We start from the raw sequence: 19,395 nt of genomic DNA on the forward strand, positions 1-19,395 counted from the left end.
CAGCTTTTAAACTTCCTGCTGAATAATATGAGCTGACAAGTAATTCCTGTCGTGAGGGTAAAGTGTATTTTAGGGTATTGTCTTTTGGGACCTGCTTAGAGTACATGGGCCAGTCAAATGAAGAGGTTCCTTTGATTAACTCTTAATGGAGGTATTGTCAAGATTTGGAACTGTACCAAAGATTTTCCAGAAAAAGTGTTTAGGGGCAAAAAACTCCTCTCTAGATACATTTGGACTTAAACCACAGAGATGCTAATTCAGTTCCCACATCTGCCCCTCTGTTTTAACTTAAATGAGTCTGTAAACCTGCCTTTGCTTTACATGAAAAAGGTCTGTAAAACATATATAACATTAAATGTAAGCTTCCATGAAAAAAGGCCTTGGCCTAGTATGTATTATTTAATATCCATTTACAGAATGACTGTGTCAACAGATGGTATGCTCCCCATGTTAAACAGTAACAGATATTCTAGCTTTTGATGCCATTCTACCAGATTCTAACATTTCCACTAACCCTCACTCCCCCTCGCCAGTGTCACACTGCCAACTTGCAGTGTCTGCTTGACCTGATCTGTAGCCAAGATTCCGAGGTGGAAAGCACCTGCAGTACCAATTTTTTGTGCAATTTCCTGTTACTGACTTTTCTGTAGGTCAGTTATTTTTATTATCTGAAACATGTATTTTCACAGTTCAGTCCTGGAGTGCCTTTTTCTTTTTTTTTTTTTTCTTCTTTTAAATCCCGGACATCATTAAACATCAGTGGGTAAGTCTTAATTCTGATTGATCTAATTGTTTAATTAGCTCGCATTTGTCTGCTCCTGCTTCAAAAAATAAACTAGTATATTTACATGGAAATTCAAAAAGTCTTTTGCTGTAGGTTTAAAGTTCCCTTTTGTACTGTATTTTTTTAATTCACCCTAATTATACTGAAATACTGACAGTTTATGATGGACCATGCAGACACCGAGGCAAATGCTAAAGTAAAAGCATCTACTTCAGTGTAAATGTGACTTTTGTGCTGACCTATGGCCAGCTTGTCACAATCCACTCTCTCCAGCATGAATCCGTGGAGCCCCCTGACTTCTGTTTCTGAGACCGCTCTACTCTCTCCAATTGTACAGAGCCTCCTTTACACTCGCACAAGTACTGTGAGTTTTAGTAAGTTATAGATATTTGGATCTATAAATTGTGCACTTATCCTTTATTACATGGTTGTATATTGTTTCTCCTCGTATTACTCAAGTCATGTTTTTATATAGTAGTTTTAAAATAGGTTAAAGTTGACCTAAAGTCCTTTACAGCAATAAAGCAAACATCAGATAAGAAAAAAGAGTAAAAACAGAATTCCTTAGGATAAAAAGAAAAACCAAAGTAATACACAACTAAAATGATAGTTAACAGCCATGAAAATACACATACATTTATAGAATTAAATAAATTAAATTAGGTTGTGCAATACAGGCAGTCCCCGGGTTATGTACGAAATAGGGACTGTAGGTTTGTACTTAAGTTGAATTTGTATATAAGTCGGAGCTGGTACATTTAATAAATGCTATTGTTGACCCACTGTAACCAATGAATGATGGAGTTTCACCCCTCTCTGACCTTTTTATTATTTCTACTTTGTTTTCAATAGTGATGGTTTTTCTCTTCTTTACTGTATCACCAGCACTTGCATCAGATTTGTGTTTCAGAGACATTGTTGAAGGGTGAAGACAAAAGATTAAGATGAGCTCTTCTGCACAGCACTGTAAATGTTATCACAGCAGGAAAGCACCCGTCATCAACACGTCTGATGTACTGACAAGAGACAACTTCCTCCTATGTACGTAACAGTACAAGCAGGCTTGCTATTGAGAATGAATGGGGGTATCGATAGGCGGTTCATCACCAGCCCACCTCACAGTCCCCTCCACTACAGTATGCTGCCTGCAGTGTCCGCCCACCTAGAATGAACACGATGCGGCCAAAGGCGGGTAGTGAATCACCCCCATTCAATAGGCAGCCATCCGATGCAAACTACAATGCTACCCCCCGCCGCCCCTTTCAGCCACACCTGGGTCACCGATTGCAGCATTACCAGCCGCCCACCGAGAATGAACGGAGCAGCTGTGTGTGGTGCGCGGGCAGTGAAACCGCTTGCGGCCTGAGTGACACCACACTGTGGGCAGTGAAATCGCCCCCGTCCAGCCACCGCTTACAGCATTCCAGCCGCCCACTGAGAATGAACAGGGCAACTGTGTGTGGTGGGCGGGCAGTGAAAACGCTTGCTGCCGAGAACTGCCTGAAGGTCACTACACTGCGCGGGTGGCAAAATCATCCCCCTCCAGCCTCCCCAGGCCAAAGATGACAGAGTGGCAGTTACTGAGGCGCATGCATCACAGCTGCGGCCTCGTTCACAACTCGTAGGTCAGATGTCCGTAACCTGGGGACTACCTGTATTACAGTATAACTGTTTCACAAGTTTACAGTGAGGTAATTGTACTTACTACTACAAAGAATTCTACAAGGAGCAATTGATGGACTCATTTATATTTATACACTGTTTCTGAACCTTGAGGAAAGGCTCTGGTGTTTGCTGTATGAGAGCAGTTCAATAGACAGCATGGCTGAGGCAGCGTGTGCTTGATGCTGTATACCGATAATTCTCTTTCCAGTCAGCTGCTGTAGACCTTTGATTCCCACTCAGTTACAGTGATATAAATACTCTGAGTGGTGCAGTGAGAGTAATATGGAAAAAGATGATCTGCTGTGGCAACTCCTAATGGGAACAGCTGAAAAAAGAGGAAGAAAATGGTGCAGTGAGAGTAACAACGCTAAAGCAGCTATGGTATTTAGAATAGTTTGACCATTCTGTGGGCTTTTATATTGTTACAGATTAATTACAATCGGATGCATTAAACTAATAAACAGTATGCAGTTGATTTCAGTGTATTTATAAAGCTGTGTCAGGAATGTTGATCTAAAAAAGAAAGGGAAACCACACTGGAACAGTAGCACTGCTTTGATGCTGTGTGTCGCCAGTTTGTAAAACCAAGCGGAGAACTTGCGTACGCCAGGGTTGGCTACCCTGAAAATGTTTGTGGCTTTATGCCAAGTTTAGGTTGTAAACATTGCGATTTTGAAATTGGAAATGTTCGTACACAACATTTTTGTGCGTACGCATCATTTACACATGAGGCCCCTGGTGAATGTGTAGGGATATTGGAAATCGGGAAGATAGGCTGGAGCTGAGCCATGCAAGGCTCTAAACGCAAACAATAAAATCTTAATGAAGATTCTGCTACTTGCGGCTCCTATACACTTATTCAAAGATCTGCTGCTAAACATGCATAGAGGGAAATTACAGTAGTATATACAGTGTGTTTCTTTGTGCTGGTCCCAAGCCTGGATAAATGGAGAGGGTTATATCAGGAAGGGCATCTGGTGTAAAATTTTGCCAAATCAATATGCAGACAACAATTCTGGATGATCCGCTGTGGCAACCCCTAACAGGAGCAACCGAAAGAAGAAGAAGAAGAAGATGAGGATGATGATATAAGATGGAACAGGTTTTACAGGTACAGTAACTAAAAATGGGTCAGCTTTAGTGATGACCCTAAGCTGGAAAAAACAACTACTTTTGACAACAGCATTTATTGGTTTATCACATTTGGAAACAAGTTTTGTTTGTAATGTCTTGCATAGCAAAGAGGCTATTTACTAGTTTAGTGCATTTTTCAAAGGCACAGCGCGCTTTTGTTCCATCCTTGTTGGTACTCTGTCTTGCTCACTTTTGTTGGTGCGCCCTATATCCCAACTATTTAACTTAAAACTGTTTTACTTGTTTGTTATTTGTTTTGAGTTCCACATAGGCAGAATGTTGAATGTGTTAAGGCAACACAGTACATTGCATAAAGTGTAGCCAGTTACATGTCAATACACACAATGATGATAAAAATAACAGACTTTGGTAGAACAGCAAATAAATTACATCATTGGCATGTGGTGTTATTGTTAAATTGTTGTATGGATGGAAAGCCAAGTGCACTGTGAAAGGCAAAAATGACAATGGCACTGCTATTTCAACAGTTAATTGATCCATTGTATTAATATCAGTATCGGTAAATTGCTTTAGTATCTTGAAATGGTTAAAATACAAGAAAATTATGAGAGCAAAAACTTGTTCAGTCGCAAATCCTTTTTTTGTTATTGAATACAGAATACCTTGGAAATAAAAACAATACAGTGTTTAGATAGATTTTGGTTTGAGTTCACTGCATGGAAAATGAAGAATCTCTGTCAAACAATGGAGAAGCAAAAATAAATTGGTTACTTTTTATGTGTGTGGTTAGAAATTTTGAGATAAATTGGTAGCTTTTTGGTTTATAATTGAGCTTTATTGTTGACTTCCTTGGGCAGTGTAGTGGGGACAGTATTTTGTTGGGTTCTTGCATCCAATTCTACCAGGATTTTTCCAGCTACCTGTGTTCCTGATTCACTAATGTGAAGTTGGATGGATGGATATAATCTGTCTTGTTTAGTACTTATAGCAGTATCATTATCAATTGTTGGTAAGGTGGGGAGAAAAAAAAAACTGCAACAAATGCACAGCATGCTGATTAATAATCTGATCCTAACATTAAAAAATGTATGGCAAATGCACTTGTTTTCAAGATTAACTTTCTTAATTTATGCCTCGAACTGCTGCCCAATAGTTTTCACACACAGATGCATAATTGGAAATATTTAAGAACTCTTAAAATTATGCTAATAGTTAATACAGCACTGCTGAATGAAATGTTAAATGATTTTCTTGGTTTATTTGAGATGGGTGGGGAGATGGGTTAAAATTGGTTTAACACATATTGGACTTTTCTGGTATACATGTTGGCTATCTGAAACCATGGTGCACCAGTGATCTGTGGATGTTATTAAAGTCTGAATGTTTTAACTGAATCATTTATGAGATCATATCATACACCATAAAAAATACTATGAGGCATTTTATTACTGATGACAAATATCATTCAAATAAGGCTATGAAGTTGCCAGATAATGCACCACTAATGGAGTGCTTTTTGTGTGGTGTTTTGTCCAGTAGATGGTGCTAATGTTGAAACTGGAACAAAAATGGGTTACTTTGATGATCTAAAACTTGCAAGATTACCCTATGACTATGTATTAAAGATACTTGTGTTAACAGATATTTTGTGTTTTGTGTGTTAAACAGATATCAAAAGGCAGCCGAAGAAGCTAGTGGTGATAAAAAGAAGTCTGTAAGTCTGTTATTACTTTAATTTGTGCAGCTTAATTTAACTTTTTTTGTTCTTTTTTCATGTTGAACATTACAAATATTTTAGCAGTGTTTTGAATTTGATGTTGTCAGTGCAGTTTTGTTGAGACTGATATACTGAATTTTAAGATGATGGACTTGCATTGATGAGTTTAATACTGCACATTCAAATGTTTTGTTGGAGTGACTAATGTCAAGATTAAGAATAAAATCTCAAAATTCTGTTAAAATTTAAAAATCTGTGTGGTTACAGAGACAAAGGAATTATAAATTACTGTTGAATATTATAATTGACTAAACTTCATGAACAGATACCAAGAGTGAATGCTTTCAGCTGAATTAGCATCACATAGGTGGTAGTTCCTATGCAGTGGAGTACATTGAAAGAGGACTTTTGAGGATTCCTCTTCCTCTTTTCACAGTAGTTTAGAAGGGTCAAACCATACGTGCTGGAACTCCTACTTTTCAGTGCTAACAGAGTGACACTTAATTAGTTGCTCGGACTATGCTACTAATTAATTCAGTATAGTTGTGCCAATGCACAGTAACACCTTCAATCCACCTTAATAAAATGACAAGTGTCTGTATCTGTGTGTCTGCCTGGTTGCTGTGTGTGTTCCATTTAGTGTGGGATTCTTAAAAGCTGTGTTAATGTTTGTGATTTGTCATCTGTTGGAATGAAAAAGGCACTACATTTTATTACTACATGCATTAGAAAATAATTTCCAATAGATGGTGCACTGCAAACCTTAATGTTTATTACTTGGATTTCTACCTTTCTTAGATGGGTAGCATAGCTAGTTATACATATATTGAAACATTGTACTTATGTTTCATTATTATCAGTAAAATTTGCAAAATGAGTGTTATGTAAACTGTAATTCCCCTGAGTGTGGTTTAAAATAGGCTAGTCCATTTAAACAGAAAAAAAATCCAGAACTGCAACAAAGAAACCTGAATCGCACAATTGGCTAAATATTTATGCAGGTGTTTGGGCAATCTCACTACTTGTCTTCCAATGAGCTAATAAAGCAAAGCACCTAGGAAATAGGAAGAAGGCAGGCCCTTAACTCTATTCCAACAGAGCAGAATGTTGAAATTAAGGCCCATTTACAAGAAGGATGGATCCCATTTATTTACCTGAAAGCAAAGCATACCCAGTGGAAGATGCTGCTTGTTTACAGACAGCTGTGCTTGTTTTAAGCGTTTGTATGGTTTTATTTAGTGAAGTGGAATTTTTATTTTTTTATGTTCACTTAAATTATTTAAATTTTAGAAGCGCTCAGCTTCATAAAAGAGCTATTGGGTTCCTCCCCCCACTGTACAAGCTGTGAGATGTTACTTTAGTTACTGAGCTGTGACTGACAGCAATATTTTGGAAATTTTATTTGGATTCATCAATCTTGGAAATACATATGTGGAATATAAATATCAAAGCTTATTAGTGAAAAGAGAGTACAAAGTTCAAATGTTTTGGGTTATATTTTTATAGAAATGTTATCTTTAGACATTATGGTTTATGTCCTTTGTATTTATCTTGCTTGTCCATTTGCTGTTACAAAATTTGCGTGTGTGTGTTCACCCTGCAATGGACTTGGCACCCTGTCAATGTATATTTCCTACCTTTCTCCCAACGATTGCTAGGTTAACATCCAGTTTCCCTGTGATGCTGCCCTGGATGACTGGGTTTGGTAAATAGATGGATAGATGATGAGGATTTTTTCTAATTGACCATCCACCAAAGGACTACAGTATATCAAATTAATAAATTTCAATAGCTTTAAAGCCACCGTTTCAGATCATCAGATTAACGGTAACAGTTACATTTGTGACTTGGGTCTAGTCAACTAGTGCCTAATTGGTCCACACCACTGACTAGGGTTACAGTTCAAGTTTATTTTAATGTGTACAGAGGAATCTAACAAGATAGAGCCTCTCATTGTGTACTGTAAGCCTGAGCGACCCTCTAGACCATTGGCCATAGAAACTGTTGCACTGTACACTTGCTATATGTGAGGTGTTTTGGTTAAGTGCTTTTGATGGTCTACAAAATCCTACACTGAAGACAATAATAAACTAGCCAGTGTACAGTACATAAAGCAGTTTGTCTCTTAAAGTCAGAGCCTGAAAGAAAACCATATACTGTTGTATTTCTTTGTACTTAATGAAATCTGCAGGATTTTTCATTGCGAAATTCAGAAATTTATGGAACTTGCGTAGATCTTATTAATTTGATGTAGAAGTGTTCTTTTTTTCGAAATTTGTGTCAAACAGGATGAAATGTGTGCAAGTTAACTTTGAGGGTTAAGTTTTTATAAATATGGTTGGAAATAGAGGTTAGGAAAATTCAAACTCCTTTTCTGTCTGCTTTGAGGTGTGAGAGAACCTATTAGAAACCGTCCTCTTCCTCCCAGCTTAGTTGTTGTTCTGAATGTTACAGAAGCCCATCTAGGAATGTTATGCCAGAACTGCACTAATGGATTTCTTGGGTGCTTATTTTAGTATTCAATCTTGGTTTCATAGTTTCATTCATACTAAATTATTGTTCACAGTACTCCTCCTGAGCACTTTACAAAGCAATTGGCTGTATGCCCACTCTCTCCCGCATTTTACGCAAGCCAGCCGTGTCACTTCCATTGCTGATATCAACACGGATTAGCTATAGCATTTTTCAGCCAGTAACTTTCAAGATGTGCCCAGACTTACGGTTAACAACATAACTTGTATTCAAACATTGTGGCAAATGTCAAGAGTAGTTCTTTAAACTGTATATTTCAAGCTGCATCCGCAATTACGAAGGTAAGATCCGGAAGTATTAAACTTGTCTCTGCTATGAACTTATATGGGACAAATATGCAATTACATTAGGCTTATTTAAGAAAACCATTTTTCAATAATTAGTTATTACACTTTATTCAGGGACATGAGAATATGTATATAAGCTTAATACACAGTCTGATGAACATCTTGCTTTGTTAAAAAAAAAAAAAAACACAAATGTCTGAGCTAGCAAAACAGTGAATGCCTAACTGCGGCTTCATTTTAAGGGTCTCAAATTTGTTTCCACGGCTTGAGGATCACCTCTCTGAGAGATACTGTTTTCATGTTATCTTCCTTGTTGCCTGGTGTGTTACCCTCTGTTGGGGTTTTTTTTTTTTTCCCTCCAAAACCTCAGAAAAATTGTTCCACTCAGTCATGGGAACTGCTCCCTTCTTCAACAGTTGCCGTCCTGTCTCGGACACTGGCTTGCAAAAGTTCTTTTTTTAAAATGCCAGCTAATCACTCTGGTATGGGGGACTAACTATAAAGCTCTCTCTCCGGATAGCGATGATTCATTTAGATTTGGTTTCCACATCGGAGGGAATTGTATGAAAACGTAGTACCTTGTACTTCCTGGAAGTTGGACGTAAAGATACACAACAGTGTTCAGCTAGAGAGCTATCTCTCTGATGAAACTTTTTTCGCTGACATTCTCGTTACTAAACAACAAGTGCTGTATGGACAAATGCGGTGACTGATCTAGCTGAGATTTCACCAGAAGTACATCAGAATAGCAGTGTGCATATAGCTTATTCAGTCTGAAGTATAAAATTAAAATGAATGTGTAAAATACTTTGACTGCAGTATCATCTCGACAAAGCATAGTGTGTGTGTTTGTGTTTATTTTTTTTTTGGGGTGTGGGTTTATAGATACACAAGTTCTAAAAACAGATTTTATCAGGATAAGAACATATATCATAATTTGGCTAAGGGGGAGAGCAATGGTAGCATTATTAACACTGTTCAAGGACTGGAGAATGAGCCATTTATGAAAGTGATTTGGGGGATATGAGGAGAATTGTGATGACGAATGTAATGGGATAGAGCTTCTAAGCATTGCATTTTACCCCAATCCCCAAAGATCTCTCCTCAATCCCATGAGAAATGAGTAACTGTGTATGCCAAATTATGTACACTAAACTTTACTTTAGGCCCTCAATATCTGCCCACCTTTAAAAATTACTATATCTCACCTGTTCATCATTCTACACTGAGTTAGATCATATAACCACCCCAACTCCTTCATCCCTCCCACCATTGCAGGTTAGAAAACCTTTTATGAACAAACTACTACCCATGCAACCTCAGTGTCTTACCTGTACTTCCTTTATTCAATTGGCTGGAAATTAGGCCTAAATCCCTCTTTAACACCTAATCCGATTTTAATTCCTTCCAGCTTTGTAACTGTTTGCTGTTGCCTGTTTCACTAGCATTTTATTCCTAAAGACCAAGGTCTGGTTGAGTGATCTAATGCAGCATCACAAGGTATGATTTTTGGGGTGCTTAGAGAATGGACAAGGGAACTGGGGTCTCTGAAAAATAAAGATTGGTGAGTTTACTGTTCGCTGTCCTTGGTGTGGGTTGAGGCTAGAAGATGGACGCTGATAGTTAAGAGTGACAATAGGTGTTAATCTGCGTCTTTTTTGAAAACTCCTTACACCTTCAATCTATAGGATTATTTTAGCTGTGATGCACAGAGAACAGAACTACATCAAATATTTAATTGCACTTCATTTTAGTTTTATATGTTCGAAGACCAGATGTCAATTTATTGACCTTGGAATGTTTATGGAATATAGATAAGGTACTTGGGTGACAGTGAAGGAGTTGACTGTAGAGGCTGAAGGAGGTATCAGAGTTAACTACAGTAGAGAGCCCCTTGATGTGTGTTTTTGTGTAGAACATTTTTTTTAAGCTGGATTAATTGCAAAGTCCTTCTCCTTAAATCGCCTTCCTATTCTGGAGAGATCATAGAGCAGCTTGGTGTGAGTCACCATCCTGGGATTTGCTCTGTCAAATATAAGAAATCATGTTTCCAGGACACCTTGACTTCTACTAAAAGCATCCAATATAACCTGTAACAGCTCTGTTTACTGTGATTGCAAAGCAGTTGACCTGTTGGTTATTGGAGCTACTGATGCTTTATTATGGGGCCTTTGATGGCTGATGTTGGTTTTTTTTTTTTTATATAAACTATTGAACTATTGAACTGACCTGTGTGTGTGTGTATGTTTTTGCTTTGTCAAAAGCTGATCTATTTTTGTTAATCATAGCATATAATGGAGTCTTTGCTTCTGTGTCATCTGTATGCAATTAATCTCATTTAACCTCTATTCAGATTGAAAGTCTATTAGTATCTTGCTGTGTTGTACTGCCAGAATGAAGAGTTAAATAAAAGTATGAGATATTACAATGCTCCTTAGTTTTGAGCAGTAGTAATAAAATAACATTCAGTTAATTACTTTCTACTACTTTGACCTCCTGGAACAAAGTACCTGGGCAAACCAAGCAAGTTTCCATGCTAATGTACCTCTGATTAAAATGCTAAATGTTTATTATGTAAGATGTAGTTTTTCCACAAAGGTAACTATTCATTACAGAGAAATTGTGTTCTAGTGGGGCTCCCTGACCCTGTGATGTGTCATTGTCATTACTGTTGTTCTTTTTGCATAATGTGATTATAACTTCCCAATTTTGCATTTTTGGAAGCCCATGGAGCAGGCTGCTAACTATGGGTGTCATTTTCGTGTGTGTGTGCACACGTGGTTGTTTGTTTTGCTTAAAGTGAAAGCAATTTGACAATAAATGGACTTGAAATATTTCCTTTTAGAAGGATGACTGTATATTTTGAATAAAAATATCTCAGTAATTTGGTAAATGCCAAATGTTACTTTTTAAAACTGCAAAAAATTGTTATAAATTTAACAAAATGTGGAATTATTTTATAGCTACCATTCAACTGTAGTTGTACTGTGAGAATCTTCAGCTTGATGATATTAGAACAGAAAGCAGCAGATGAAATTTTATACTGAATTAACCTGTTCTCATCCAAAACTTTTTTCTGAATATTCATAAATGCCTAGCAAGACAATATTTTTATGCTGCTAAAATAGCAATAATAGAATAAGAATGCCTAAGTTACAGTTATGATTATTATATTTAGTATTAGTTCCGTGGTTTGTAGATTTTTAGATTTATATACAGTGCACATCTTTTTGTACATATTTCTCCAAGTCTAGATAGGTTTATATTACCCGGTTGCTTTAAATATTAATGTGCCCTATTTTGTGCACACTGTACGCTTTGTGAGTTTGAGATGATCACACTGAAATGCACAGACAGCCTAGCAAAACTATTTTTTTGAAGTTAATTTATTCTGCTTTTAACCTGCAATCTCATTCTTTGTATTTAACAGTAAGAGAGGACCATGGGGCAGAACTTCTTTTTTTTTTTCTCAGGGTTGTGTGGAGCAGTATTAGATTGACTGGGAAACTGGCATGTAGTGAGAAAGGTGCAGGATGCGAACCAGGCACTATTACTGGGGATACAGTGGCCTTGTCTGTTCTGTTTGGCCATTTAGACTGTGAGCAACACTAGCACACGTTTGAAGAAATTGTGTTAATATAAATATTAGTATGTTAATCTTAAATATACTATATACCGAAGTAAGACTTGTGCAAGAAGGAATAATGGGTCTGTGCATGAAAGATTTTCTTAAATGTTAACAGATGGTTAAACAAACAAATGTGTATTTATTTTTGAAATGTTCCAATGACATTTTTAGAAGATCTTTTTATCATTAGACTTAAAAGACGTGTAATTTTTGAAATAAATGCAATAATGCAATCCAAATAATTTTACATAATACTTTAAGCAAAGACTGTCTGTGTTGTGCAATTGTAATTTTTTTTTTCTTCAACATTATGATCTTCTGTATGTATATAGGAAGCAGTAAGTTGTTTTAAAGTGTTGAAAATAAACGTTTAATGCTGGTATTTGTCAACACAACCCCACCAGGGAAAAGAAATGAAAGTATATGTGAAATCTTGGTGTTTTTGAAATAATTTACAAATTCACTTTTTTTTTTAACCCAAATCTAGTTTATGTCCAAAGTTAGTGGTCTTTCAAAAAGGTATTATTACTTCCACTGATATTCATGCTTTTTCATACTAGTATATGCAGATATCATAGTGGTCAAGGCACAATATACAAGGTAACCAACCGATAGTGTTAAGGGGGAACACGAGTTACACCTTAGCTGATAGGCTAATAGATTTTTATTTTGTATCAAAATGCCGGCCTGTTTCCTTTTCTTTGAAAGTGTTGCAGTATTAATACCTTTACAAGCAATAGATCTCTGATAAAACCATAAGAAAGCAATAGGGATCAAGCACCCTAATAAAAATTGTTTGGATTTTTTTTCCTCTTTTTAAAAAGCCTAGCAACAAGATGTCTTTTGGAAATTGATTACTTTATATATTTGTGAAGCTTTTGTCCAAAGGAAGGAAGTGTATTCCTGTCTTCACAGTGAACACCAGTACTTTCTTAATGAGTGGCCAGCTGTTTCTATGGACCTGTATATGTAAAATAAACATTTGCTTCTTTGTTTCTGTCTGTCTGTCTCCTATTCAGTTTCAAAGCCATTTTACTGACATCTGTCAATCAGTCATGACTTAAACATTGTGTGGCTAGAACTTGTATACTGACCACAGAAAATCGGCTGAAATATTTACAGAATTATAAATAATTAAGAAAGGCATTACAGAATAGAAATTGGCTTGCCTGATTGAGCTCTTTTTGCTATGAAGAGACTGGCACTTGCCTCACTTACTGTTTAAAATTTTTGGAAGTGCTCCTTCCTCATTTTTTGTTATTGAAGTGAAACAGTAAGAATTTCATTTGTCTACCTTCCTGTAATCTTGGTGAGCTCAGTAATTATTAACAGTGTACCTATGTACAGTACAAATCACTTAAGTCTTAAAGAAAAAAGTCATTCGAAGAGCTGGTATTCCCACATTTCATGTGAAGCTTTCAAGTATAAAGTGTTCTGATTTGTGATTGTTTTCGTGAAAAATTGAGTTTTTTTTTTTTTTTGCTCTGCTTTGTAGAAGTACAGTATTGGAAGTTTTGTTTTTTTTATTCATGTATTAGTGACTCAAAATGAAGACATCTGCTATGACTTTTTTTATTAAAAGAGTAGAATTGAGTAGTGATTGTTGTGTTGCTGTTAATTGTTGCTTTGTTGTAGTACTTGAACTAAAGGTACTCTGTATACAAAACTATTTAGTCAATAAAATTATTTGCTGCCATTTTTTTTTCTTCCAACAAGTGTCTCACTGAGAAACTGCTTGCTTGTCACATACATGCAATAAGCCAACCCCCAATAGAAACAGCTGCTTTGAGAGAATGAAAATTGGTAAGCAAGTCCGATTGTGAATAAATTTCAGTGGGTTGAATGTTAAAGTCAGTGCTTTAAGCTTTACACTCTAGGTTAATTGGGAAAACTCAGAGGTTACTGTAGGAACTGGAAGCTATGGTCTCTACAAAAAATGTATTAACAGTATATGTTAGGAATTTAGGGGAGATTAGTACTTGTTGCCTTCCATGACTGGAACTAAATGAGCCTGATCTGCAGCACCATTTTACCATGGTGTAATGCACTACACTTAATAGTGGCCTAACACAGGTGATGGTTTGTATTAAAGTGGATGTAATGAGGCTTACATATCTATAACCTCTCACATTTTTGTTCACAGTATCTAATCAAGATTCTTCATATGCCCTACTTTGTGCAGTGTCTCTCCTACTAAGTCTTAAGTAGTTCTTAGTTTAGCTTTATACAGCCTTCATCAAAATAATTTTTGTAAAATAAAGTCTGTGAATGTTTTAATTGAAGTCTCTGTAATGGTTATGAGTGATTGGGAAGGTTGTGTGTGTGTGTGCATTTTGTATTACTCTCCTGAATTGAGTGTAAATATAAAAAAAAAAAAAATGCTGTTGTGTGTTTTCGTCTAATTTTCCCCCAAAGTTTGTTTCAAATCAGTTTTTACTGAGACTCCAGTTTGAAAGGGTTTATACAGAAGTACAGTTATGCATATATCTCTCTAGTTTTGAGGTTGTTAAGTTGATAGACTATCAACATAACCCTTGGTATAAAAAAAAAAAAAAACTCCAAAGTGGTCATACTGTAAAACTGAAAGGTGGCAGGAACTCTCCGGAAAGTCCTTGGTATATAATGCAAGTGCATAAAATAGCTTACTCCTGGTCATGTTGGAAATAACTTATAGAGATAAAATTGAGTCTTATGTTTTACAGTCCAATGATATGCTCATTACCCTTCACATTACCTACATAAAGGCTCTGAGCAATATCCCCATGCAAGCTGCCTGTCTGGTCATCATGAAGTCTTTATTTAATATACTGTAGTATAATTAATTGTCTCTGGAGAACGTAGCTAATATTAGAATTATGTTTGAAATGGGGGAGGGTAGGTGGCAAGTAATGTTAAAATGCAGATTCCTGCTGCAAACCCTAAGGCTTTGATTACGTATTCAACTTTTGTCATGTCCTGTCTACCAAGAACTGAGTGAAAACATTAAGTTTCTTTAATCATGGGGGTTGGGAGGAAAGGAGTGTAAGTTTTTAGGTTAGTGTCATGGACCCTCAAGCAAATGACTTTGGCTATTAACACTTTGTGTACCACTTAGGTCTGAGAAGCAATTTTCAATCCACTTTAACATGAAGAATCTTAAAAGAACAGGTCATTGTTTTAAATAATGACTGATGCTATATAGTTCATTGTAAGAATGCAAGAATGTCTTCGTAAACATAGCTGTGGCTTTTGACTTGGGGTTAGTGGTTAGCTGTAAATAGGCATTTTGCTGGAGTGGAGGTCCTGCATATGGCACACAAATAGTTAACTTCACTACAACAGTTCTGCCTCCGCATTTCCTGGATTTTTCCCCCTTTTTATGCCTGAGGGGCTGGACTGGTTTTTACATGTACTCTCTGGGAGTGAGCGCTCAGTTTAACGGAGGTGCTAACCATGCAGCACATTTGAAAACGGGGTCTGGCAAATATCTCACGGCTCCTTCTGTAAGTAGAATCCTGGGGTTAATTGGGGTAGTGACATTAGTTTAGAAACATCATTATATTCTTTAATCTTCAGAGTTTACAGTTAAATGTGTGTTCTTATTCTGCTTCATTTTGGGATTGGGAAAAGTTAAAACTGTAGGTCTCAGTCTGCAGCACATTTGTTTTAAGTTCCAGTTATCTGCAGGGACAGGATTAGCCTCTGATAAGACCAGACTTTGCCTTGATCTGTGAGGTCATGGTTCGATGTCTAGGGCATGTTGTACAGCAGGTAAAACGAAGTTGCAAAATATGGAACTTTTTAAACCACTTTCTTCAAGTAGAGTGCATATGCAGTAGAGGCAAGCAGTTGAAAAGCATGTTTAAAACTGATAGTACGATGAAACAAAGGGTTGCTGTATAGACCCAATTTAACAGTGGGCCACTAGGTGCTCTTAACTACTTGCTTCAGGGTGAAGATAATAAGCAGAATGTCTTGTTCTCATCAAAATATTTTAGTGCATGTGATATGTGTCTTATCAATTACCTGAAAATCTAATGCTGAAACATGAGACTTACTAAATATACTGCAGATTATTTTACTTATCCATTTACCATTTGGCAGTCATTAATATGTGAACTGTTTTCCAAACCAGTGTACACCACATTTGCCATAACAGTTTTCTAGAAGCAGCTAAAACTATTTAGTATAGAGTAACTGGATCAAGATGTGCACTGTCATGCAGGTAGAGGCCAAGGGCAAGAGCGGACATAGAAAATGTTAATTGAAATGGTAATGGATGAGGTAAGGGTGGCTTAATTAGACCCATTCTTATTCTTTACTCTTGTTCAGTGCTGGATCTTGGAACATTGGGCACGTGTCCCAAGAGAAAATCCGTACAGTCGATGTACACTTTATACAGTTGTTTGGAAGTCAAAACAGATTCAAGAATTCTGTAACTGTAGATATGTGCTACCTCCAACATGCATTTATGTGTATATCATGTAACAGACAAACACATATTCAAGAAATCTAAGTAAACATTGTGAAATGGGTCTGTAAGTCCCAGTGGAATTCATTAAAGTTAACCTTTTGTCTACTGTTTGAATTGTTATACTTAGCAGCACAAGCATTTTCAAGGAAATAATCTAAAACTGAATATTAAAGCAGGAGTATTTCCATATGGAAGGATATCTGGCAAGGAATTAATCATGCATACTAGTTCTGTGTTTATATATAAATGTATGCACATTTATTAAAATAAATATAGTGTGTGTGTATATGTATGTATGGAAAAACAAATCAAAATGTTTACAGTTTTTGGATACCTAAAGGTCTGTGAGCTTAGTGTAATAGTTGGGAAATACGGAAAACAAGTTTTAACATACAGACCACAAAGGTGTTGCTGTACTACGTCTAGAGATGAGCAATGAATAAGTGCAGGGTGAATGGGGCTGCCATGCATGTGTTGGCAAATGAGGTGTGAGAATACCACTTTCGAGATGGTCTTGTTTTCATTTCTATTCATTCTTCTGCAGTTACGCATGTGTGCCTTGGGAGATGGTCCCCAACATCAAAGTGAATGTGTATACATGTGTTGCATTTATATGAATGATACTGTCTAAGTCCATTAGAAATGAGAATTGTTTGGCATTGTGTATTTTATATTTAACAATCCCCGGATGTCATTTTATTATGACTGATCTCATAATGGCATAAATGAGGACCCCCCCCCCCCTTAGTAGTACTTAGTGCAGTACTAATAAGACATTTTCACTCCTTCATAGCATGCACACAGGACTGCCTTCTAAACCATAACTTTTCTTCTGAACTCCCTTTCTTTATTTCCTCGTTTTATATAGTTTGTACATGTACAAATTATACCTAAGATCCAATTTTCCTGCATAGCACTTAGCACACACATTAACTCCACTGTACACCCTTTTTCTGTGAATCTGTTTCCATAGTATAGTAAGTGCACATCCATAGTACTGTTTTTTGTTTTTTTTTAAAAAAAAAAAAAGCAAACTTCTGAACAGTTAATCTTAGTATGTAGTATACACAATGCACAGCATAGCATAAGCACACCACTGTGTCTTTTTAAATAACATTCATAGTATAAGCCCTGTAGATGTGCTATGCCGTACACAAGTAGTTTTTTTTCCAGCTGCTTACTACTTTACCATACCTCTTGTGTGTAACCCCTACAAAAGCTGCCTTTCTTCTATAAATTCACTTCATCCAGCTTAACATGTGGAGGGCATATACACACTGTCACTCACACAGCTGTATCTCTTACGAACCTTTTTCCGGTAGGCATTTTGTAGACATACCAATCCCAAGCTTTTGTTTCTGTAAGAATATCACTTTCTCCCTTCTTTTCTGCCACTTGATTGTTAACAGACTCAAATATGCAACGTCATAAATGTTGGCAGTTCATTTTATTGTGCACACCTAAAAATGAAGTTGATCAGTAATGTGTTAATTTTTTTTGTGCCTCTGTGCCATTACTTTGTGTAGTCCTAATGGGATCTGTCGATTTTTCTTAATTTAGGCAAGAATTCCTCATGACTCAAAGAAATGCCTTACCACGGTTTCTGGAAATTTATACATATTAAATTCTTTTATAAAAAAAAAAAAAAAATCCCCTTTGGGTAGAGTACAATAAAAGCCATTTCATCAGCCAATCAGTCCTGTGACTCATTTAGGGACCTTGTGGTTTCAATTTAAATCCCCCATTCACAACAGATGAGCTGCAATAGCTGAAACCCCTGTCTTATGGATCATGAATGAATGATCAAGAGGGTAGGGGTAATGGAGTGCAGAAATTGTCAGTGGTGGCTAAGAGACCATTTATGTGTTTGCTTGTTAACTCCGGTTGTGGTGTAACTTCAATATCTTTTGTTACTTATTGCAGTCAAGCTTCACACACAGTTTCATATGGTGGAATAAAAGCCCAGAAAAAATGGGTGAAAACTACAAACTAAAAAAATACACATGATGCAATCATGTGTCCCTTTCTACATTTCAAGCCTGCAATACCTTTTTCCACACTTTCTTCACCAGAACTCTGTGTGTGTTTTTTACGTTACCTGGTTTAATTTCCCTTCCTTTTGTGTCCAAGATGTCCTGGCTCTTTTGTAGTAATAACTTCTATACCTCAATGGAACAGTTGAGTCTCTGAGACCAACATGATTATCCTTGGTGGAAATATCTTTTAGATAACCATGTATCCCTGTTGCTGTAGATACACTGGATTATTATAAAATATGTTTGCAACAAAGTTAAAGATCCCTGAAACTGGCTGTTTCTCTTTGGAATTATCTCTGTATAAAAGAGCATAATTATACATTTGTGAGGTTTAAACTTTGTTTGGATAATTGTTCTTGCATGCTAGCTCTTCTCATTGTAACTGACTTTGTTCTCTGCAGAACACTGAGAACGTTCCCCCTGCTTTCAAGAGGGGTAATCTAAGTGCTCTGAAGAAGAGGTGGGAGCAGTTACCCTCTGAAGAAGCAGACCCTCAACCTCCCTCAGGTCGGGGTATCTCTTCAGAAATTCGATCTCGAGTCACCTCACCTTCAAGTGCTAAACCAGAGCTGAGCCCACTGGCAACGTCTGACCAGAACCTGGAAATCCTAGCAAAGTCTCCCATTGCTGTGACAGGGGTCAGTAAGTTCTCATTCCCAGTGGACAGTGAAGAAGGCAAGAAAATGGAAAGGAAATTCTGGAGAGAAGAAGATGGGAGTGGTGAAAACAAGGAGAAAATTGAAAAAAGCAGTGTACCCCTCAACAACCTTAAAATGATGTTTGAGAAAGGAGAATTGAACCAGGCTAAGGTAGGAGGCAAATTTACTTTGCTAATAATGCCTTGATTAGCTTTGGTGGACAATTAAGAGAAAAGCCAAGAAAATTTTACACCTTTTATTGGCTAACTAAAAAGATTACAATTTGCAAGCTTGCATATTGTAATCTTTTTAGTTAGCCAATAAAAGGGGTCATTTTGCTTGGCTTTTCTCTACATTCATAATGGCTAACACAGTACAACACCCTAGTACTACTGTGAACAATTAATAAAGACTTCATTACTGATAACTTGTGTAGACCCTCCCATATTCTATGGGTTTTCTCCACTATCCTGCCAACTTGGCTGGTATCTCATGATAAGTCTGAAAATGAAGTCTGAGTGACACTTCTATTTTTCGATCAGCCATTCCAACCCCATCTG

At 36.8% G+C, this 19,395-nt stretch overlaps 1 protein-coding gene across 6 annotated transcripts in view; it reads left to right on the forward strand.

Moving 5' to 3' along the window:
* The window catches only part of LOC120524906 (LIM domain and actin-binding protein 1-like), a 138,215-nt gene that overhangs the window by 96,376 nt on the left and 22,444 nt on the right, over positions 1-19,395 (forward strand). For 4 of the 6 annotated variants that reach the window (XM_039746755.1, XM_039746758.1, XM_039746756.1 and 1 more), the window contains exons 3-4: positions 5,213-5,258; positions 18,599-19,006. In XM_039746755.1, coding sequence (XP_039602689.1) covers positions 5,213-5,258; positions 18,599-19,006 — 454 coding nt within the window. Of the gene's footprint in view, positions 1-5,212; positions 5,259-15,079; positions 15,191-18,598; positions 19,007-19,395 lie in introns of those variants that run through there. The other 2 variants (XM_039746759.1, XM_039746760.1) reach the window with 2 other exon arrangements.

The sequence above is a fragment of the Polypterus senegalus genome, chromosome 3 (genome assembly GCF_016835505.1).
Source record: "Polypterus senegalus isolate Bchr_013 chromosome 3, ASM1683550v1, whole genome shotgun sequence".
Lineage (NCBI taxonomy): Eukaryota > Metazoa > Chordata > Cladistia > Polypteriformes > Polypteridae > Polypterus > Polypterus senegalus.